At 41.6% G+C, this 23434-nt stretch overlaps 1 protein-coding gene across 16 annotated transcripts in view; it reads right to left on the bottom strand.

Moving 5' to 3' along the window:
* The window catches only part of LOC132406245 (receptor-type tyrosine-protein phosphatase S-like), a 475477-nt gene that overhangs the window by 9920 nt on the left and 442123 nt on the right, over nt 1–23434 (bottom strand). For all 16 annotated transcript variants that reach the window (XM_059991616.1, XM_059991623.1, XM_059991621.1 and 13 more), the window contains 3 exons: nt 18688–18866; nt 15207–15333; nt 9897–10022 (listed from right to left, as the gene is read on the bottom strand). In XM_059991616.1, the coding sequence (XP_059847599.1) occupies nt 9897–10022; nt 15207–15333; nt 18688–18866 (432 nt within the window). The remainder of the gene's footprint in view (nt 1–9896; nt 10023–15206; nt 15334–18687; nt 18867–23434) is intronic.

Raw genomic sequence — 23434 nt, 5'->3', positions numbered from 1 at the left:
CAGAATGTTTCCTGCTGTCAGACAAGTACCTGAGAAACATGGTTGTTGATTAACTCAGGTTGCAGCCCATGCTGACAAGAGCTAGAGCAGAAACTCCACATTGCAAACTAGGAGCACATTGTGCTAGATTGTTACATTTTGTGCTATTTAAAGCAACATTCTGCTGACTACAGGAGACCAGAAAGGGCAGTTCAGAATTGACTGCAGACTGCTCAACATCCTTCTAAAGTCCACAGAATATGCTGAATGTAATGGTCCTTGTTTTCTAGTGTTTACCTATTAAGATACAGCACTCCATCACTGGAGGCATTGCTCTGGCCATGTCTCGTCATTCAGATTACGCTAGGGACCTTGGGGCAGGGGCCAAAGTCATGGCCATCACCCAACAGTCTGCACCCACAGTCTTCACATCAGTCAACATGTTATATAAAATCTGTGGGCAGAAAGGGTATTCTGGATCAAAACACAAACCCATTGCAGAGTTTCAACTCGAAACATTGACAATTCCTTTCAATGCCTCTCAGCCCGCTGAGTTCTTAGAGCAGATTATTTGTTGCTCCAGGTTCCAGCACCTGCCTTCTATTGTGTCTTCAGCCAACAGGTTATGCCTAGAGACCTTTCACAGGTAACATTTCCTACTCAGAACATTTCATGAAAAATGTGTTTGCAAGCCCAGTCCTTCCTAAACTGAGGTATGTGATCTTTTTTATTGGAAGATGCTTAACTAAGCTCTTGTGTGCCTGCTCTGTCCTAGGAACCCATGGTCACCTTCTCTTTCAGCATGTCACTGTAGGATTGTTCTGAGTGGCATATTTATGTACTGGCTGCTTGCCAGTACATCTCAGAGGGATTCATAAAATAACTTCAATTACTTTAACTTTAGCGAAGGTAGCACCTCTCCTGTGACCATAAGGGCTGCACTCAACAATCTGGATATATTCATGAACAGAGATGGTCTCAACTCCCTCAATGCATAGCTGGCTGTTGACAATAAGAATTTCCTTGTGGCATTTGGCCTGTTTCTGGAAAGCACACACAACTCCTTCAGCTGAGGAATCCAGGTCTTTACAGAAGTCTGAGCTGTCCCATGGGATGGAGGGCACACCAGTGCAACAGAAATGGAGAGCAGAGATAATGGATATCACCCACCAACCAGGATTAAAGTGGGAATTAGCATTTTACTGCCCATTGCCCACAACCAGCTTTACACTGAGGGAGTGAAACTATTCCTGTTCATTAAAAAGTTCAGGTTGTAAAGGGCACTCCAACCAGACAAGGAATCTTTGTCATTATGTGTATTGAGCTGCAGACCATTGTCAATCAAAGGTGTCAGCTACTGGTGGATGAAGAGTAAGAAAGCTTGCAGCCTGAGGACCATGAATCAGAGGACAGGGCATTCCACTGTAGTAGCCAAAGTAGGTGTGAGACTGCCATGGGGAGTGTGGCTTCTCTGCAGCACAATGGCAGGGACGGTGAGTTCCAACGGTACTGCTCTAGACTTGTATAAACAAACCTTATTTCATATCATAAGACCATAAGATACTGGAGCAAATTCGGCCATTCAGTCCACTGAACCTGCTCCACATAATAAATCATGGCTGATTTATTATCTCTCTTCCAGAAAGGGTGGATAATGCAACAGGATCCTCTTTTGAGTCAGTAAGGGTGGAAATCAAGAACAGGAAGGGAGCAGTTACTCTACTGAGGGTATTCTATAGGCCCCCTGGTAGCAGCAGAGATACCGAGGAGCAGATTTGGAGGCAGATTTTGGAAAGGTGCAAAAATAACAGGGTTGTTATCATGAGTGACTTTAACTTCCCTAATATTGATTGGCACCTGATTACCTTCCAAGGGTTTAGATGGGGCAGAGTTTTTTAAGTGTGTCCAGGATGGATTCCTGTCACAGTTTGTTGACAGGCCGACTAGGGGGAATGCCATACTAGATTTAGTGTTAGGTAACGAACCGGGTCAGGTCACAGATCTGTCAGTGGGTGAGCAGCTGGGGGACAGTGATCACCGCTCCCTGGCCTTTAGCATTATCATGGAAAAGGAGAGAATCAGAGAGGACAGGAACATTTTTAATTGGGGAAGGGCTAGAACTTGCGAGTGTGATTTGGGATGATGTTTTTGCAGGGAAATGTACTATGGACATGTGGTCGATGTTTAAGGATCTCTTGCAGGATGTTAGGGATAAATCTGTCCTGGTGAGGAAGATAAAGAACGGTAGGGTGAAGGAACCATGGGTGACAAGTGAGGTGGAAAATCTAGTCAGGTGGCAGAAGGCAGCATACATGAGGTTTAGGAAGTAAGGATCAGGTGGTTCTATTGAGGAATATAGGGTAGCAAGAAAGGAGCTTAAGAAAGGGCTGAGAAGAAAAAAAAGGGGGCATGAGAAGGCCTTGGCGAGTAGGATAAAGGAAAATCCCAAGGCATTCTTCAATTATGTGAAGAACAAAAGGATGACAGGAGTGAAGGTAGGATCGATTAGAGATAAAAGTGGGAAGATGTGTCTGGAGGCTGTGGAAGTGAGCGAGGTCCTCAATGAATACTTCTCTTCGGTATTCACCAATGAGAGGGAACTTGATGACGGTGAGGACAATATGAGTGAGGTTGATGTTCTGGAGCATGTTGATATTAAGGGAGAGGAGGTGTTGAAGTTGTTAAAATACATTAGGACAGATAAGTCCCTGGGGCCTTATGGAATATTCCCTAGGCTGCTCCACGAGGTAAGGGAAGAGATTTCTGAGCCTCTGGCTAGGATCTTTATGTCCTTGTTGTCCATGGGAATGGTACCGGAGAACTGGAGGGAGGTGAATATTGTACCCTTGCTCAAAAAAAGTAGTAGGGATAGTCCGGGTAATTATAAACCTGTGAGCCTTATGTCTGTGGTTGGAAAGCTGTTGGAAAAGATTCTTAGAGATAGGATCTATGGACATTTAGAGAATCATGGTCTGATCAGGGACAGTCAGCATGGCTTTGTGAAGGGCAGATCGTGTCTAACAAGTCTGATAGAGTTCTTTGAGGAGGTGACCTGGCATATAGATGAGGGTAGTGCAGTGGATGTGATCTACATGGATTTTAATAAGGCATTTGACAAGGTTCCACATGGTAGGCTTATTCAGAAAGTCAGAAGGCATGGGATCCAGGGAAGTTTGGCCAGGTGAATTCAGAATTGGCTTGCTTGCAGAAGGCAGAGGGTCATGGTGGAGGGAGTACATTCAGATTGGAGGGTTGTGACTTGTGGTGTCCCACAAGGATCTGTTCTGGGACCTCTACTTTTCGTGATTTTTATTAACGACCTGGATGTGGGGGTAGAAGGGTGGGTTGGCAAGTTTGCAGACAACACAAAGGTTGGTGGTGTTGTAGATAGTGTAGAGGATTGTTGAAGATTGTAGGGAGACATTGATAGGATGCAAAAGTGGGTTGAGAAGTGGCAGATGGAGTTCAAGCCAGAGAAGTGTGAGGTGGTACGCTTTGGAAGGACAAACTTCAAGGCAGAGTACAAAGTAAATGGCAGTGTGGAGGAGCAGAGGGATCTGGGGGTACATGTCCACAGATCCCTGAAAGTTGCCTCACAGGTAGATAGGGTAGTTCAGAAAGCTTATGGAGTGTCAGCTTTTGTATGTCAAGGGACAGAGTTTAAGAGATGCGATGTAATGATGTAGCTCTATGAAACTCTAGTTAGGCCCCACTTAGAGTACTGTGTCCAGTTCTGGTCGCCTCACTATAGGAAGGATGTGGAAGCATTGGAAATGGTACAGAGGACATTTACCAGGATGCTGTCTGGATTAAAGAGTATGGATTATGATCAGAGATTAAGGGAGGCTAGGGCTTTACTCCTTGGAGAGAAGGAGGATAAGAGGAGACATGATAGAGGTGTACAAGATATTAAGAGGAATAGACAGAATGGACAGCCAGCGCTTCCCCAGGGCACCACCGCTCAGTACAAGAGGACATGGCTTTAAGTTAAGGGGAGGGAAGTTCAAGGGGGAATTTAGAGGAAGGTTTTTCACTCAGAGTGTGGTTGGTGTGTGGAATGCACTGCCTGAGTCAGTGGTGGAGGCAGATACACTAGTGAAGTTTAAGAGTCTACTAGACAGGTATATGGAGGAATTTACGGTGGGCTGTTATATGGGAGACAGGGTTTGAGGGTCAGCACAACATTGTGGGCCAAAGGGCCTGTAATGTGCTGTACTATTCTATGTTATATGTTCAACCTCATTCTCCTGCCTTTTCTCTGTAGGCTCTGACATCCTTACTAATAAAAAAACCCATTATGCTTTACTATAAGTATCATTTATGTCCTGATTTGAATCCTTAATTTGAAACATTTGCATTTTATCTGCTGAATTTATCCATTTTAACAAAATATTGCCATTGACAAGCTCCTGGGTGGTTCATAACTCTGATATTGTAGTATTCTGTCCTAATGCAAGCTCACTAAGCCACTGTTGTGGAATGAAAAATGTAGCTAACTTTGCAGGCACACTTTGATCACAATAAAGGAAATGGCATTTAGGTATGTCAATGTTATGTGCTAAAATACAATTCACAGCACAGCGCTTCATTTTAATGTGCCAATCGATTTGATTTTGAAATGGTCAAGTAAGGACACTGAATTAACAATTTCTCAATCCTTTATCTGAAGCCATTTAGAATCTTATTTTGACTTTATTTGTGAACATATTTTTAAAATCAAGTTATTTCAGGAAATCAACATGCTCATTTGTCTTTTTAAGTTTGAGCTCAGTGTATTCATTCCTACTCTCAGCTGTAGTTAAGTGGATGGCTAGTACCTTAATAATATCATATCATATTTTCTCCTCTTTCCGAATTCCATCTTTTTGTAGATGTTTGGGCCTTTGCATTTTGCGGGCATCATAAGGGCAGTCCATCTACTGACCATTGACATCACTTCTAAATCCACATCATGGGATACTCAAATATAAGCTAAAATCATCCTCCCTTGAAACTAATAAATGTACTTCTTGCAGCCTGGATTAGTGCATGAGGATCATTGGTCAACTAAGCAATTTCTTTCTTAATTGATCAGATGCCTATTGGTTCTAATAGCCCTACTCAGAGCCATGCTTACTCAAACAGAGACCTGGCATCTACTTCGGCTTGTGTAATGATACTCCACCCTATATAAGAGTTTATACCTACTGAAGAACAAAGTTTCTGTTTCCAGCAGTACTGACACATTTCTGGTTCTTATCTCTCTTTAATTTGTAGTACTCCGTCTCCACAATACAACAGCCTTAGCTACAAACAGCAGAAGAATAACACCTATAATACTGAGGGAACGCAGCAGGTCTGGCAGTCAGCCTTTTGGGTCGGGACCCTTTGCTGGACGGAGAGATAAGAAGGAAGTAGAGGGAATGTATGACGCAAGAAGTGGCAAGTGACAGGTGGATTCAGAAGAGGAGGAGTGACAGGAAGATGGAGTAGAGGAGAGTGGAAATTATACAGAAGGTCAGAGGTAAGAGGTAGAGGCAACAAAGGGCTGAAGATGATGGAATCTGAGGGTGGGGGATTGTGTGTCAAGGAATCCAGTGAAGGAGAGTAGGATTCAGATTGTGAATAGCACAATAACCTATTTCTGTTGCTGCGGGTTGAGCAAAGAATGCTGCCTGTTAGTTGACAAAGAAAACGGATGGTTTTTAAAGTCTGGAACAAACATCAGTTGAATACAGTGCTTCTGACAGTATGATAGTTGTTTGGTGTTGACTATATTCTACAGTCCTGAACTGGGTTCAAGGCCACACTTACTACATTCACTCTTGCAGATAACAGAGCTCCCAAAAAGTCAGCTTACATAAGTGAAAACTAGACAGGATGGAAACTAATAATCCAGATAATGTTCATGCTATCTTTAAAAATTAAATAATCAGAACATGTAACATTTATGATATTTTTAAACTTAGTTATCTGAATAAACATTCAAATGAGGACCAATAGCTTACTTCATCTGATCTGAATTAGTTTTAATGTTAGTAGCTACCCATTTAAAATAAATGATTGTACACTCAAATCAGTAAGGTGAAAGCTTTGTTTCTATGGATACCTCCATAAGACATCACCTCCAAGTGGCAGAGTCTAGGACCAAGGGGCAAAGCCTCAGAATAGAAGGACATCCTTTTAGGACAGAGATGAGGAGGTATTTCTTTAGCTAGAGGGTGGTGAATCTGTGGAATTATATCTGTGGCCAAGTCATTGGGTATATTTAAAACAGAGATCCTGATTAGTAAGGAGGCCAAAGGTTATAGGCAGAAGGCAGGCAAATGGGGTTGAGAGGGAAAATAAATTAACCAGGATCAAATGGCAGAGTAGGCTTGATGGGCTGAAATGGCCTAATTCTGCCCCTATGCGTTATGGCCTTCTGGTCTTTGATAAACAACTATATAAAAGCCAGCTATGTCCTGGGCCATCTACTAACTTTTGTTAAAAAAAACAATGTAGGCCCATACCTAGTGAAACCCATCTAACCCCTAAACCTTATACATTTATTCCGTCAAGACCCAGCTTAGTTCAGATCTCAGGCTAACAACACTAAAACACCTTAAATGCATCAAGTTTTTGGTTTAAAACCTACATTAAGTAACCATCTAAATTCACACTTGTGAAGATCAGTCTTTAAGTATTAAATTAACTACTTTTGTGACTAGTTCCATGCTTAAGGCACCTCTTTTAGATTGATTAGTTTATAATTTTGGCTCACATTAACGTCAATAAGATAGGACAAATACGAGGGATGCACTTCAAATGTAGTTATTTTTAAGTATTGACTGAGCTATGGTCTTTTTTAAATGCATGCTATATTAATGGAAGATAAAATGCTTCTACATGTGCAGTTCCAAGTCACAGAGAAACTATAAAGATGACACCACACAATAAATTACTTTTGATACAGCAGTTCTTTTTGTCGGCAATCATAGTCACCATTTTGCACTGACAATGACCCACAGGTAGCGACGGGGGAATAAATCACAAAAAAAGGAGATAATGAAGGAGAAATTTTCTCTCTGCATTCAGTCCCCGTGAACTCTGCAAATTAGTGCAAAAGTCAATGAATTATTAATGAAATCACGAGTTTTGGGACCACTGATTTGCAATTTTACTTGAGAGCCCAGAAATGGAAGGTATAATCTTGCTCAGGCCAGACACTTGGCTAATGACAGTGCATTGAAGATCATCGTTGCCTGTTTTTTTTTGCATCTGCCTGTTTGTAAGATTTTGTTTTTGGCTTGGTAGACATGGCTGGACTGATATGCCAACCAACTAATGATCCTGAAACATTGAGATAATACATTTGCTGATCTGAAATGTGATGTACCGAAAATACTTTATACACAATATCTTTGTTGATGGTTTTCTGTAATTGTGGTAAATATCAACATGAAACTAGATCTTTTAGAAGAAGTTATCTGATTGTTTACTTCACAATGCGAACATGGTAAGGGAGCTTCTTAAATGATACATAGTACATTTATTGACATCAGGCTGTAGTGCTGCTCTCAGTTCTCATACATCCGATGATATGAGCAAGGACAAAGCGCAGTCACAAGAAGCTTTGTGGTGTGAGAAAGAGCAAATGATCAACATATACTATAAGAACAAATCACACACTGCTGTTTCCAAGAACTTAAAGTTACAGAAAGCTTCACCTCTGTCAATTTTCATTCCCCTTCCTACAATCTCTAGATGTATTAACCCGAAGTTTGACGCTATCAACTTACTACATGATTTCTAGTCAGAGAGAGAGGAGGTTGGCATGGGAGATAGTGGACTGTCACTCCAGCGAGGTATATTCTGTGAAAGTGAATGGCTGTATTGGTGGAAGGTTGAGATATCTGGGTATATATTGCGCAGAATTCGGTATAAATAAAGGGGAACACTTGTGCTATCTGTCATCTACCTTTATGCCTCTTGTTCAGGCATAAAACCTATTGCCATCACTACAGCTTTAAACACTTTTCCTGCATTCTTTGACACAACTGGAAAGGAAAAGCTTCCTGTTTAAAGTACCAATACTAATCGAATGATAAAAATTTCTCAAACTATTTTCTCTGTTTACTGAGTATTTCATTATACTTACGGCACAGAACTGGGATATTTGAATAGAACTATGCAGGTATATACTGTATGCTCCAAATGACCCTCATCCCACCTTCATTAAAACTTCCCCCTTTCCCCCTTACGAATCTATCTTTCTTTGAAACTCTATTTCCAGATTCCAACCAGCCCTGAATCTTCACTGGCTATTTAAGTTACTTACTAACATTTATTGTAAAAGTTTATTCTTTTAGCACAGGCTATGAGCTTGAAGCTTCTGCAACAGTTGCTACTGCTCTCAGTGTTCCTCTGGACATCTCGGAAGCCATGTTCTCTGAATTCTGTCACCAACTTGAACATGTTCATTTCTGAGCCGCGGGGTCTTCTTAATCTTTCTCTTTTAGTACAGTTCATGCTCTTTAAAAATCAAGTTTCAATCTCATTAATCACCACCTCTATGCTAATGTTGTCCTAGAACTGTTGGCTGTTCCTTGGTGATGCCTTCCACTTCAAGAGTTCAAGAAACTGTTTTTACAGGGACAAGTATAGACTAGTTATGTAAGAATAAGGCAACCATTTGCCCCTATTTAGTCAGAGCAGACCTGATCCAGTCCTGGACTACCAATGAGCGTGGGCTTCCTTTCGTGATGGGTCAGTAGAAGTGATTTTTCATCAATGGGCAGAATGATGGAGAGCTGAGGCTCGAAAACCACCACACTTAATGGATGACAGCTATTTTTATCCTGACGGCTGCTAAAAGTCCTTAATCAATATGCAAATGAGATTCTTAAAACACAGAAGCTGTCAGTTGCCAGGTGTGGTAGAGACAGATTTCTCCTCTGCCAGTCAGACTGACTGGTCCTCTGTTGTCTGAGAAACCTCTCCGAGTAAATTCAACCCGCTCCATGACATATCCAAGGCTAAAATAGAATGTTATTGCAAACGTTTCTCCTTAAGGCAATCTCCCAAAGTTTATTTTTAAATAACTGTGAGCTGACTACTGTTAATTTATATTATTTCTTTTGGAAGGTTCCTGCCACAAGGAGGCTGAAAGATCTGCTCATAATATCTGTGTCTTTAAAGTGCAATGTTTCCAACTAGGCTGAATAAAACATATCAGATTTTGACAGAATAGATGTGGGCAGGACGTTTCCTATGCAAGAGAATCTAAAACTAAAGGCCACTATTTAAAGCAAAATAGTTACCCTTTCATGACAGAAGTGGGGCAGTTTTTAGTCTTTGTGTAAATAGTCTTTGGAACTCTCTTCCTCAAAAGGCAGGGGAAGCAGATTCTCTATACATTTTTAAGAAGGAGATAGACAGATACTTGATAAACAAGACAGTGGAATATTTCAGCAGGTACATTGGAATGCAGATTTGATGTTACAGATTAGCTAAGATCTTATTAAATGGTAGAGTAGGCAAGGAGGGGGAATCTCACTTCTGATAGTAAAGACCATCAAATCTGATCCTAGAATGTCAAGATGCGGCATTAACCTACCTCTCCTGACTCAGAAGTGGAAGGTCAAAGGCCAGAAGTGGCATTCTGTTATCTCTCTAACCTCAGAATGCAACAGTGGTTGTAGATTTACAACTTGCAACTCTAATACTGCTACATAGAAGTAGCTCTTGACCTTGAAGTGCTCAGGTCTGATACAGGCTGAAATGGAACATTACATCTTTCAACACTGCAGTTCACCTCTTACCTTTATTATCAGGACTGAACACTCTCATCCAGCATCCTCTAAACCACTGAAACATTGTTTAGTATTCGCACTCATTCCATGACTTAACTCTTCATGGCACTACTTCCCTGAAAAGATGAAGGTTTAAACACTCACCCTTGCATCTGTGACTTTGAACTCACGGAGAATGTATTGCGGCATGTTGTACTCTGCCATCGGATCTACAACAAAGTACTGATACCTGGCAGATCGTTCAGCTGGCCAATACTGGTGACACTTCTCCTGTTAAGTACACAATACAGCCATATATTACAGATGAATACCAGCACCTTTCTATAGCTTTTTAAAAATATATTTATTTTTTAGAAACCATTTCTTTTGAATAGCAAACTGTTATGGGTAGTACAACTCCATTGACCAGGTTTCAGTTCTGAACTGGGGTGCTATCTATGTAGAGTTTGCACGTTCCCATGAGACCACGTGGTTTTCCCCTGGGAGGTCCAGTTTCCTTCCACGTCCCAAAGAGATGCAGGTCAGTAGGTTAATTGTCTATTGCTCCTAGAATATAATTAGAGGTAGAATCTGGAGGTGGGCGGGTGTTTGATGGCAAATTGGGGAAAATAAATTAGTTTGGAGCAGGATTGGGGTAAAAATTAGTGCTTGATGGTTGGTGAGGACACAGTGAGCAAAGGATCTATTTCTATGTTGCATCTTTCTACAATTTGATGTTAGTAACTGATCGAGAGTGGGTATCTGACAGTCAGTGTTCAGTCCCTGCTTGGAATAAAGCTGTTGCTGGCAAGGGAGGCACTTTTTACCCAATCCAGATTGTCCTTGAGAAGATGGTGACAAATTGAGCTCAGTCTCTTTTCAAACCATTAAGGTCAATTTGGTTAAGATGTCTGGTAGGTGGGTAGATTTTGCTGAGTTAACATGATCTCAGACAGGGGTGTGCCATGGTAGTGGAAATCCAGGAAGATGATGGAGGATATACCTCAAATCAGGACGGGGTGTGACTTGGAGGGAAACTAATTAAGAAGGTGTCTGTTTCCGTCTTGTGTCATTGTCCTTCAAGATAATGTAGAGCATGGATTTGGAAGTAAACCTGCCAGAGTTACCAATACAGAGTTTAATCTGAGTTTCTACTTCCAAGCACTTAGCCCAGAATAACAAAAAATAGCTTATGTGAAAGGGCTTTTCATACATGGGTCAGATACAAGGCAGATTCTGCCAGATACAAGGCATAAATAACAAAGCATCTTCTGACTAGATATTAGCTTGAATGAATGAAAGGCAGTAGTGATTATATTAAAATGGACGTTTTGAGCTTGGATTTTGCTTCGATGGTCTGATTATGCAGTAAGAAAGTTCTAGGTGCAACTCAACCATCAGTGATGGGTCAATGATGGCTGTTGAATTCAGACCATCACGTAGCATCCAGTTTCAATTCCAGACTTTGCTGGGTTAAAATGATCTCAGACAGGCATGCACCATAATTGTCTCCACTGCCCTGAGTCAGAAAGCAGAAAATTAGGCAAGGTTCATCATCCAGCCACTGCTGCTGGAATCATGACATTATTATTCAGGGCAGGAGTACAGTGGAAACAGGTGCACCCAGCTTGTCTTCATTTGAAGTCTTTGATCACACACAAGGAATGACCATGAGGATTTCATTAGCATCAATGAAGAGTCAATGATAGTGAGAAGTGAAGAGAATTAAACTGATGGACGTTTTTATCCTAGAAAGAATTAAGACAACATTGGTTCTGATTATATTATGCAATGGAAAATAGCCCAGATCTGATAATCAGCATCCTAATCAAACATATAATCATTCCTTTGCTACCCCGTATCTGATTACCATTCCCACACACTTTTCCTCACAAGCACAGTTCTTATTAAAGTTATTGGTTCAGCCTCCTGAACCTTTTGATAAAACTCAACAAAAAGGTATGCAGATTCAAAGAAATGTTGAAAATTATCTAGATATAGATAAGTAGACAGAGAGTTTTAGAAATAGAACAAGGCAATATTTATAGTGACAGACAGTGATAGATCGATGTAGGTAAATAGAGGCAGTGCTGTGGATAAAGTGAAATCAGAGCTAACCTCTAAAAATATAGAGAAACATATGGAGTCACTAACACAGATAATCAGCACCTGGGTAAAAATGATAAGCAAGCTGCATAAATTCTAATTGTATAACTTCTCTGTGTTGTGACCCAGACATTCTGGTGAAAACTAATTATTTAAAAGCTTCCTGTGGATAAAAATCATGCAAAAGTAAACTGGGAGGTTGTCTGACCTTACTTCTCAGTGAAATCCTATTAGACACTGACATCCTGGAGACTGGATGCTTGCTTTTGGAAACACACTCAATAAGCTGGTCAGTTAGATTTCCCCAGACTTCCTATTTAACAACTTTAGCTTTCTAATTGATATCTTCAAACTGTCTGAATGGCTTACTCAGAAAATGTCTGATGAATTTGCCTAGAAATTCAATTGCATAATGCTGTCATTTTTCTCAAGATTATGCAATTTAAATTGATTTTCTGCAGTGAAACATGATAACTACCACTTCCAGGTTGTTTCACATTGCTTGGAAAATTCAGCTGGGCATTTCCAGTAAACAGAGCACGTTATAGTCTGGGGTTAGAGCACATTATTCTATGTGCAAAGCTCTTTTGTCTCATCTCATGCAGTGAGTCTCCATCATGGAGCAACATGGTCTTCACCCTGCAGAGCCAAACTGTGCGGTGAGGTGTAGAAGTACTCTCCCGCAATCCTAGGCTGCCCATTGTCCACTAAAACCAGTTCTCCAACAGCTTTCCAACTTTGTAAAATAATGTCTCCCTGGCTTTATATTTTAACTCCCACCTCCCAGCTGCTGGCTCTTGTTTTCCCATCTGAGTTCACCAAAACACTCTGGTTTGCTCACTTACTGATCCCATCCCCAACCTCAAAATACAGGAGCTCCATGCTCCTGAACCCCCTCCACACCACAGAGCTCCAGTGCCTAACTTTCTCCCCAGAGTTGCTACTAACCAGCCAAAGCCCCACCAGTCTGCAGGTCTCATGGAGCAAGAGATACATAGGCATACAGTGCCATCTAGGACCAATACAGGCCCTTCAGCCCACCACGTCTGTGCCAACCTTTTTGCCCATCTTCATGGATCCCATTGTCCACATTAGGTCCTTATCTTTCTCTGCCTTACTTATTTAAGAGTCTGTCTAAGTGCCTCTTAATTGTGCCAGATTCTAAAATTACCCCGTAGATCACCAGAAATTGGAGGCAGATGAATTTCAGGATCCAGAAGATAGCACTCCAAACCAGCGGGAGGTGACACATGGGAAAGTAACTCGTTTGATGTCAGGGTTAAGCACCTCATTCCCTGTTGGTAGCATTTCTTTACCTTGCAGTCTCAGTAATTTCAAAGGAAAGCCACTTTTCAGAGCCAGCTGACTTAGTTGCCAATACTCATCCAGAGCCCTACAACTTCTTGTACATGAGAGGACTATTTAAATAAAGATATGAAAACATATGTGGTAATGTGGTAGAGCCAGACACTGGGGACATTTTCTACTAATCTGACAAAACACCTCCAGCATCAGCAGCATCCGGTACTCATTATGTGGCGATACTCACAAAGAACGCCACAACTACTAAGAGGAAAAATGAAAGCTACAGCTTAAAATTTGAAGCTGAAGAAATGTCTCAGAGAGTAAAAAAGTCTTGCAACAAATGGTCAGTTCCTGACATTCAGAGATATATCTTCAGGGATGCAACATTAGACTCAAAGATTGGGCTATCATTGTAGCAATGACATTGTAATTAGTAAATCCCCCAATGGGGTGGAATAGAGTTGTGTGAAGAGCATTATCATGCCACTTCTGAAGATTTTTATTCAAGGAGAGGTAAATCTAAACCCTTTAGCAAAATATGCAAAATGCTTGAGGAATTCAGCAGCATCCATGGAGGAGGGAAACAGTTGATATTTTGGGCTGAGACCCTTCATCATGATTGAGGATAAGTGTTCAGATGTAATGTTGCGGCTGCACAAACCATTGGTTAGACCAGACCATGCAAAATTCTGATCGCCGCACTACTGTAGGGAAATGGCAGCAATGAAGAAAGTACACACAAGATTCACTAGGATGCTGCCAAGATTGGAGGGCTGTAGCTCTAAAGTGAGATTGGATAGGCTGGGTTCATTCGCACAAGAATGTAAGAGCTGAAGGGTGATCTTATAAAGGTTAAGGAAATTGTGAGAGGGATAGGTAGTATAGATAGGGGTGGAGGAATAACACCTCACATTCTGTCTGGGTAGCCTCCAAACAAATGGCGTGAACATCGATTTCTCCTTTTGGTTTCCGGTTATTTCCACCCCCCCTTCTTCTATTCCCCACTCTGGCCTCTTAACTCTTCTCCTCACCTGCCTATCACCTCCCCCAGTTACACATCCTTCTTCATTTTTTTCCTTTGGGCCACTCTCCAGTCCTATCAGATTCCTTCTTCTTCAGCCCTTATCTTTTCCCATCTACCTGGCTTCACCTATGACCTTCTAGCTAGTCCTCCTTCCCTTCCCCCTCCTTTTTATTCTGCAGTCTTTCCCTTCTTTTCCAGGCCCGGAGAAAGGTCAGCTGTTTATTCATTTCCATAAATGCTGCCTGACCTGCTGAGAAACCTCCAGAATTTTGTTTGTGTTGTTCTGGATTTCCAGTAACTGCAGAATCTCTTGTGTTCATAGATATAGTCTTATTTTCCAGGGCAGGGGAGTCTTGAACTAGAAGCACAGATTTAAGGTGATAAGGGAGAAGCTTAACATAGATCTGAGAGATCAGCTTTTTTCTCAGAGGGTTATGAATATCTGGAATGAGCAGTCAAAGGTGGTGGTGAAGGGAGCTACAATTACCTTTTAAATGTATTTGGATTGGAAAGGCATAGAGGCTTAAGGTAGGCAAATGGGTTTAGAGTAGAAGACATCATGGTTGAAGTGGAAGAGATGGGCCAGGAGGTCCGGCTTCTGCGTTGTCTGATTCTATGGTTGCCAATCAAACTTGAACCTTCCTGTCCCACCTTACTGAGGACCACAATGGTTGTTTACTTATCTGGAGATGACGGCTGTATTTGCATGTTACTTCAATTATGGGTGGGCTGTAGGAAGTCCTCAATAACTTCTCATTCCTTGAGTCTGATCCATTTCCCTTGATTCACCAGCCACAGGAACAGGATGAGCATGCTCATTCCTGGTCCCACTAGATGTGGGATGGAACTAGATGGAACACTTCCATCTCCTTCCCATCTTTCTCTGAAAAAGGCCTTAGTTGGTGATTGTCCTGGTGTTACCATGAACAGGTCTCGGGTGGGCTGCACAGTGATGTTGCAAGCTTAAAGCAGAGAACTAAAGATTCAGTTAGGCTCAAGAGGATATCACAGACTCAAAACTCAATGTTAGCAACACTTACACGGCCCATTTCTCGCAGTTTGGTCAGCATGACAACAATGGTGGAGTTGTTCTCCCATAACATTCTCCAGAAGTCCTCTGTAGTCTCTGCTAAAGGACCCTGCGTGGCAATGTATGCTTTCTGCTGCCTGTCGAAAAAGAATGTGCTAGTTAGTAGGAGAACACAAATAATTGTCTCGATTGCAAGTGAAGCAGCCTGGGGAACATGTAAGCACTCGCAAAGATCTAAAATGATTCGCATGAGAAGACTGAATGGGCATGAAAGAAGATACTTGGGCTGGATAAAGTTCACAACAGAGTGCACACAATCCATGGAAAGACAGTAAATTAGTGGGGTCAATGATACAATAGAGTACATATGCTCTGTAGAAGGGGATTAAATGAGAGGGCAGAGATGACAATGGGGTAATGCAGTCTGTAGAAATAGATAAAAGTCTAAAGTAGTTTGTCAGAGGAGATTAAAGAATGGAATTGTTGACATACTTGAATTCAGACCACTTGCAGAAGGAGATGGCTCGGTAGACCAATTATTTAAGGCAATCTCACAGTCAAAACCATTTACCAGTCTCTGCAATAGTCTGAAACTGCTTTCCTTTGAAGGAGATCAGAGCCATCTGTGCTGAGAGTTCATGTATCGGATGTATTCCTCCCTTACAGCTGCTGCTGGCTGCTCTTTTGTGTATGTCAAACTTTTGCTTATTTAAGAGTTTCAGGAAGTTTCAGTTCAATTTATATTTTGGTTATCTGATGGATGACTAACAAATCACTTATTTCTCTGATGCAAGACAGTTCAGGACTGATCTTGCACTGGAAAGGGGTAGGACTGAGCTACTGGCAACTTGTGGAAAGATCCCACGGTCAGTCCAGTCACACAGGAGTGGTGCTTCATACATTGATGGGGGAGGAGAGGCGGGTGCACGGAGCGAGTGGCCACAAGGTGCCAGAACACACCACCCTTCTCCTTAATGCGATGATAACATTTTTTCCACTGTTGATACTTGGTCGGCATCCAATGTAAAGGGCAGGTGGCTAACTGCTAAACAGTGAAATAATTAGCAATTGGTTTGACTTGAATGTGGCCGCTTGTGTAATCATATTGATTTGCTCTGCTCTCTCTGTTCCCAAAGAGGTGTTTGTAAGTGGAAAAGTCCTGGTTTTTGTGAATCGATCAGACTTGCTGCCTGTGAGCCAGTTGCTGTTTGTCAATTGGTAAGGACCCCACTGGAACCGGAAGGGGCAATCATCCTCCACTGGTTCACCACCTTGGGTAGGCAGTCCGAGTTTGTGTCCTGCACTGTCCAACTCAGTTTGATGTGCCTGGAGCCTGAGGTATTCACTGACGACTTATTGATGCCCTGTTTTTTCAGCTGAGACCCTGAACCCTGTATTGTGGTTCAACTCCAGTTAAAACACCTCAGCTGCACCCAAGACAATGAAACTGAACTCCAGTGCAATAGCATAACTGCGTTTCCTCCACAGACAGGGCACCTGGTTGTCTTGAAGAAGAAATAGTTAAGTGATGACGAGGAGCATAGGCTTATACTGTTGGAAGCTTTCAACCCAGAAAGGAACATGAAATACAGACTAAGTGGGTAGTGAGAATTAATATCCAGGAATGGATAACCATCATTGTTAATTGAATTAGTCTTTCCAGAGGGCAGGACCCTGGCAATGATTTTTCCAATAACCCAAAACTACAGATACGCTATAAATATTTTAAAGAGACTGCAATTAAAAATTTTCAATATAGTTGTCTACCATCCAGCCTCATCTTCAACCACAGAATTTCTTTAATTTACCACCAGTTTCCTTAAAGAAATTGATTTGCTTGTTGGATCCTTTACTGCGAAAAATGCCAGATGCCCAACCACACACTGCAGAACATAATGAGCACTGCAGTCTTATCAATGGCACTGAATATTGATGGCATCTGAGCAGTGGAAGGCTGCAGGTTCAATGCTCCTTGATGTCAAGGTTTCTGAACAGAAGCAAAAGCCCTTTGCAGAGAGGAGGCCAAGAATCAGAAAAGCCACAGATGAGCGAGTCGCCGGATGCTCAGCAACTAGACCAGGAAATATTCGTCAGCTGCTGGCTCCTGAGAAAAGTCAACACTTCCCTGCTTGTACTTAGTCCGAGTCCTGACCATGGAAGAAGACTACAGTGAGTGAGGTGCAAAATGATCTAGTGGAGAAATGCCAATACAAGCAAAATCAGAAAGTAAATTTATATATATACATATAGACAGAGAGAGAGAGAGATCTTTAGCTAGGGCACCTAAGATTTTTGCACAGTACTGTATTTGACAACATGGAGCAGAGAGCGAGATAGTAAACCTGGCAGAAGCAAAGATGTTGGGAATGGCAAGCATGGAGCGCAGGACAGGTGGCAGAGGAATGCCAGGAGTGCATGGTGCCAGGTGTCATGGGTGTAGACACACACAGCATTGAGATACCAGGCAAGTTCATTTGATTCCAAACAATTGGTTTATTGATCTCTACAGAATGTTTCTCCAGTGCTTCCCACTCCCTGCACTCTCCCTTCTCCTTTTCTCAGCCATGATTCACCTTCCTACAACACATACAAAATGCTGGTGGAGGGTCTCGGCCCGAAACGTCGACGGTGCTTCCCCCTATAGACGCTACCTGGCCTGCTGTGTTCCACCAGCATTTTGTGTGTGTTGTTTGAATTTCCAGCATCTGCAGATTCCCTCATGTTCGCCTTCCTACTCTCAGTCCATAACTGAAATCCATATCAGAATTAAGTTTATCATCACTCATATATGTCATGATTTTGTTTTGTAGCAGCAGTACAGCACAATACATAAAATCACTACAGTACTGTGAAAATGTACTGAAGGCACCCTAGCTATATACATAGCATGGACTGTACTGTCTGTATTTGTCACCATATACTACCTTGAGAATAATTCTTTGCATACATTTTCAGAAAAATAAAGAAAGACAACAGAATTTATGCAAAACTCTACATGAACAGAGTGCTGTAGCTATGTGAGCAGATATCATCTGAGGTCACCATTGGCTTTTGATATTGTGCAGAACTGAACAACATTAAGCTATAAACTTCCACAGGATTACATCCCTACACGAGCCTATGCAGACGCTAGAATTAAAGAGGATGTGAAAGCTGCTCCATTAATGGGCTAATTAAAATGATTCTCTGTGGGTAGGTAATCCAGTAACAACTTTAGTTTATAAAGTTTTAACTAAATGGCCTTCAGGTCATACACCTGTAACTGAGATTTTATTTGCCAGATGACTGCTTTTCATTGGGTATAATGCGCAATTTAAGTGCCTCATCCAATCTATTAGTGCGTGTGAAACAGTTTAGAATTCAAAATGTAGGTCTCCTGTTGCTATAACCATGCATTTAGCAGTGTAACAGATGGTCTCTAATACGGCTCCTAAAATTTAATCTATTAATGGCAATCAGTCAGTAATGGAACTCACCCCTTAGGCACCTACCTGTATCCATCGATAAAGCTAGCATTGATGTAGTCAGATCCTTCCACCCCACGGATTGGCTGTAGACACACTCTTGTCGTCTCATACGGCATAATGTTGACAAGGCGGTTCTTGAACTTATTACATGGAAGATTGGCACTTATGAATCGGGACGTATGAGCTTTGGAATTGGCCAGACGCTGAGAAGAGAGCAGAGGGAGAATGAAGGTATTTTGAAGTTATCGAGTAAAACGCTTGTATCTGTAAGTCATAACTTAGACCTAAGGTATGTCCAACATAACCTTGGAAATAATCAGAGTCTCCACATTCACAGCTTACTTGGTTCATCAGTCTTGATGAAGAACCATAAACCTGAAACAGAATCCACAGATGCTGACTGACCTGCTGAGCTTTTTTCAGTTTTGCTTCTGAGTTCCTGTCTTTCGTCTTTTTCGCTTTTCAATATGTCAAACTGATCTGAATAGAGGATTGTGGAAAACTGTTTGCAACTGCAGATTGGAGACTATTACAGAAAATACTGTTTATATGGGGGTTTGAGTCCTTTAAGCAAGGTGGTTTCCAGGAAATACAGAAGGTTGAGGCGACGAGTTAAAGTGATTAAATCAAGAGTTCATTAATTAAGCTGTTGTACTAATACAGGTGGACCATTGCAGCAGGAAGTGCGGGAAATGTAGGCAACACCTGAGCACTTCTGGCTGGTTTTTGCACGCTATGTGCAGATGGGGGACTATGGTACTGAGAAGGTCATTTCATTTGCTTTGGTGGCTACTGTGTAGGGCTAGGGACTATTGCATTAAGAGAGTCATTTCATTTGCTTTAGTGAATGTTATGTTGCAAGCTCCTAAGGGAATTTATTTCCTTATAGATAGTCCCTTATATGCCACCAATGCCTAGTCCTCCACTTATCTGGGAGATTCTGAGCAGGACTGTCCCCCAGCTGCCTTCACCTTCATCATGCTGCTGTCCAGGATCTGCTGTGTGGCCCTCTTGCTCTCTTTCCTATTCTTGCCCTGTCTCCAGCTCCTGCCAACAGTCTATTCACTTAATGCAGTGATTACAATCATTTGGCGTGCACCACGGGCCACCAGGGACTGATACTGGTAACTGTGAGCAAACCCATGCCATTTCTCACTAGTATCCTGGTGCTTGTGTAGTTCTTCTTGAACCCACAGTCAGATGGTGAGGTGCTTGTTAGTATAGGCATCCATTAGTCTCGAGAGACCATAGATTTAGCACTTTGAAAAGTTTCCAGGGTGCAGACCTGGGCAGGGTTGTATGGGAGACCGGCAGTTGCCCATGCTGCAAGTCTCCCCTCTCCACATCACCAACGCTGTCCAAGAGAAGGCCAAGGGCTGATACAGCTTTGCACTGGTGTCGTCGCAGAGCAATGTGTGGTTAAGTGCCTTGCTCAAGGATACAACATGCCACCTTAACTGAGGCTTGAACTAATGACCTTCAGATCACTAGACCAACGCCTTAACCACTTGGCCACACATCGTTAGTGTAATGATAAGAAAAACCAACAAAATAGATGGTAGATCTTTTCCATGAAATTTTAACCCTGTGGGCTGAATGTGCCTGCCAAGGAATGGAGGGAGTACTATTCTTCTCATAGACCACAACCACCTACACCTTGAGAGAATAGAAACAATTTTATATAAAAATCTATGTTATTGATGGGAGCTCTTAGACCACAAGATCATAAAACCATAAGACATAGGTGCAAATTGGACCATTCAGCCCATCAGGTCTGCTCTGCCATTCCATCATGGCTGATTTATTATCCCTCTCAATGCTTTCACTTGCCTTCTCCCTGTAAACTTTGATGTGCTGACTAATTAAGAACCTACCAACCTCCACAGCCATCTGTGGCAATGAATTCCCCAGATTCACCATCTTCTGGCTAAAGAAATTCCTCCTCACATCTGTTCCAAATAGACATCCCTCTATTCTGAGGCTGTGTGTTCTGGTCCCAGACTTACTCTCCATAGGAAACATGCTCTCCACATCCTCTCTACCTTGTCCTTTCAATACTTGAGACCCCCTTATTCTTCTAAGTGCCAGTGAGTACAGGCCCAGAGCCATCAGACTGTCCTCACACATTAACTCTTTCATTCCTGGAATCATTCTTGTGAACCTCCTCTGGACCCTCTCCAATGCCAACACATCTTTTTTCAGATAAGGGGCCCAAAACAGCTCACAATACTCCAAATGCAGTCTGACCAATGCCTTATAAAGTCTCAGTATTACTTCCTTGCTCTTATATTTTAGTCCTCTTGTAATTGATGATAACATTGCATTTGCCTTCCATATCACCAACTCAACCTGCAAGTTAAGCTTTAGGAAATCCTGCACAAGAACTCCCAAGTTCCTTTGTACCTCTGATTTTTGAATATTCTGCCTGTTTAGAAAATAGTCTAGCTTTATATTTCTTCTACTAATGTGCATGCTTCTTTAACACTACCTGCCCCTCCATCTAATCTTAGTATCGATTGCAAACTTGGCCACAAAGCCATCAATTCGCTCATCCAAATTATTGATATATAACGTGAAAAGAAACAGTCCCAATATTTACCCCTGTGGAACACCATTTGTCACCAGCAACCATCCAGAAAAGCCCCCTTTATTCCCACTCTTTGCCTCCATCCAGTCGGCCAATCTTCTATCCAAGTCAAGTTGAATTGTAATTTTAATTCAACAGTACCTGAATACAGCCAAACAAAACAGTGTTCCTCCAGGGACAAGGTGTAAAACACAGTGCCAAAAGTTATACACAGTATACACCATATATAGAACATATAAGATAACAGAAAACATACAGTTCCACAAAAAATAGATGTACCCCAAGTCCCTGAGTGTCATATCCTGTAAATTGTTTACATCAAAAGTAAATCTTTCCTGTAATACCATGGACTCTTAATTTGTTACAGAGCCTCATGTGCGGCACCTTGTCAAAGGCTTTCTGAAAATCCAAGTAAACAACATCCACTGACTCTCCTTTGTCTATCTTGCCTGTTATTTCCACAAAGAATTCCAACAGATCTGTTGGGCAAGCTATCCCCTTGAAGAAATCATGCTGACATTGGCCTACTTTATCACGTGCCTCCAAGAACCCTGAAACCCCATTCTTAATAATGGACTCCAACATTCTCCCAACTGTTGAACTCAAACTAGCAGGCCTATAATTTCCTTCTTCTGCCTCTCTCCCTTCTTAAAGTGTGGAGTGGAGTGACTTTTGCAAATTTGCAGTCTTCTGGAACCATTCGAAAATCTATTGATTCTTGAAAGACCATTACTAATGCTTACACAGTCTCTTCAGCTACCTACTTTAGAACCCTGAGGTGTCGTCCATCTGGTCCAGGTGACTTATCTACGTTTAGAACATCCAGCTTTCTAAGCACCTTCTCCTTTGTAATAGCAACTACGCTCACTTCTGCCCCCTGACACTCTCGAATTTCTGGCATTCTGATAGTGCCTTCCACAGTGAAGACTAATGTAAAATACTTAAGTTCACCTGCCATTTATTTGTTCCTCCATTACTACCTCTCCAGTGTCATTATCTAATGGTCCAGCATCCGCTCTCACCTCTCTTTTACTTTTTATATATGTTGGAAACCACAAAAATTTTAATAATAAATTTTTATAAGATTTCCACACTCACGGGTGGAAAGTGGTATAGCAGCTAAACTAATGGTTTATCACCCTTCTCATTTTTCATTGGCTAAGTATTGGCACATTCCCCACATGATGTAATTGTCTTAATTACGTAGCCTATTAACTAGGTTATCCTCTGCCTAAGGAATATCTCTTAACTTATCGCTAAAAGAGATAGATTTTTCAGAGGCACCATCTTGGCTACTTCTTTATTCCTTTCCATCCATCCACCATTTAGCAACATTTCTCGGCTCTTTACTTAATTTACTTAGTAGTTGCATATTTGTTTGTATTCTAAAATAAATTGAAATATTGAAATTAAGACTGCTTACCATTCCCCACTTCTAGAAGAGCCCTAAGGATCAGAAAGTAAACAGAGATCCAACATACATCTGAAAAAAAAAACCTTTGGTATCTTCTTTTATAGTATTGGCTAGCTTACTTTCATAATTCATCTTTCCTCTCCTTGTAGCTTTTTAGTTGCCTTCAGTTGTTTTTAAAAGTTTCTCAATCCTCTAACCTTTCACTAATTTTTGCTATATTACTTTACTTTATTGCTTTTACTTTAATGCTCTCTTTGACTTCTCTTGTCAGCCACATTTGCCTGATCCTCCCTTCTTCACCTTTGGTATGTATCTGCCCAGCACCTTTCAAACTGCACCAGAAATTCCAGCCATTGCTGTTCTGCCATCATCTCTGCCAGTGTCCCCTTCCAATCAACTTTGTCCTGTTCCTCTTTCATGCCTCTTTAATTCCTTTTAATTCACTGTAAAACTGAAACATCCAATTTTAGTTTCTCCTCAAACTGTAGGCTGAATTCTATGAACACTGCCTCCTGAGGGTTCCTTTACCTTTAGCTCCCTTATCAAATCTGGTTCATTACACAACATGCAGTCCAAAATTGCCTTTTGCCTTGTGGCCTCAGCCAAAAGCTGCTCTAAAAAGCCAATCCATAGGCATTCTACAAATACCCTCACAAACTAGAGAAAATCTGTAGATGCTAGAAATCTGAGCAACACACAAAATGCTGGAGGAACTCAGCAGGCCAGGCAGCATCTATGGAAAAAAGTACAGATGATGTTTCCAGCTGAAA

Source organism: Hypanus sabinus, chromosome 16 (assembly GCF_030144855.1).
Source record: "Hypanus sabinus isolate sHypSab1 chromosome 16, sHypSab1.hap1, whole genome shotgun sequence".
NCBI lineage: Eukaryota > Metazoa > Chordata > Chondrichthyes > Myliobatiformes > Dasyatidae > Hypanus > Hypanus sabinus.
The sequence above is the reverse complement of the archived record's forward strand: the minus strand, read 5'-3'. Positions and strand labels throughout refer to the sequence as shown.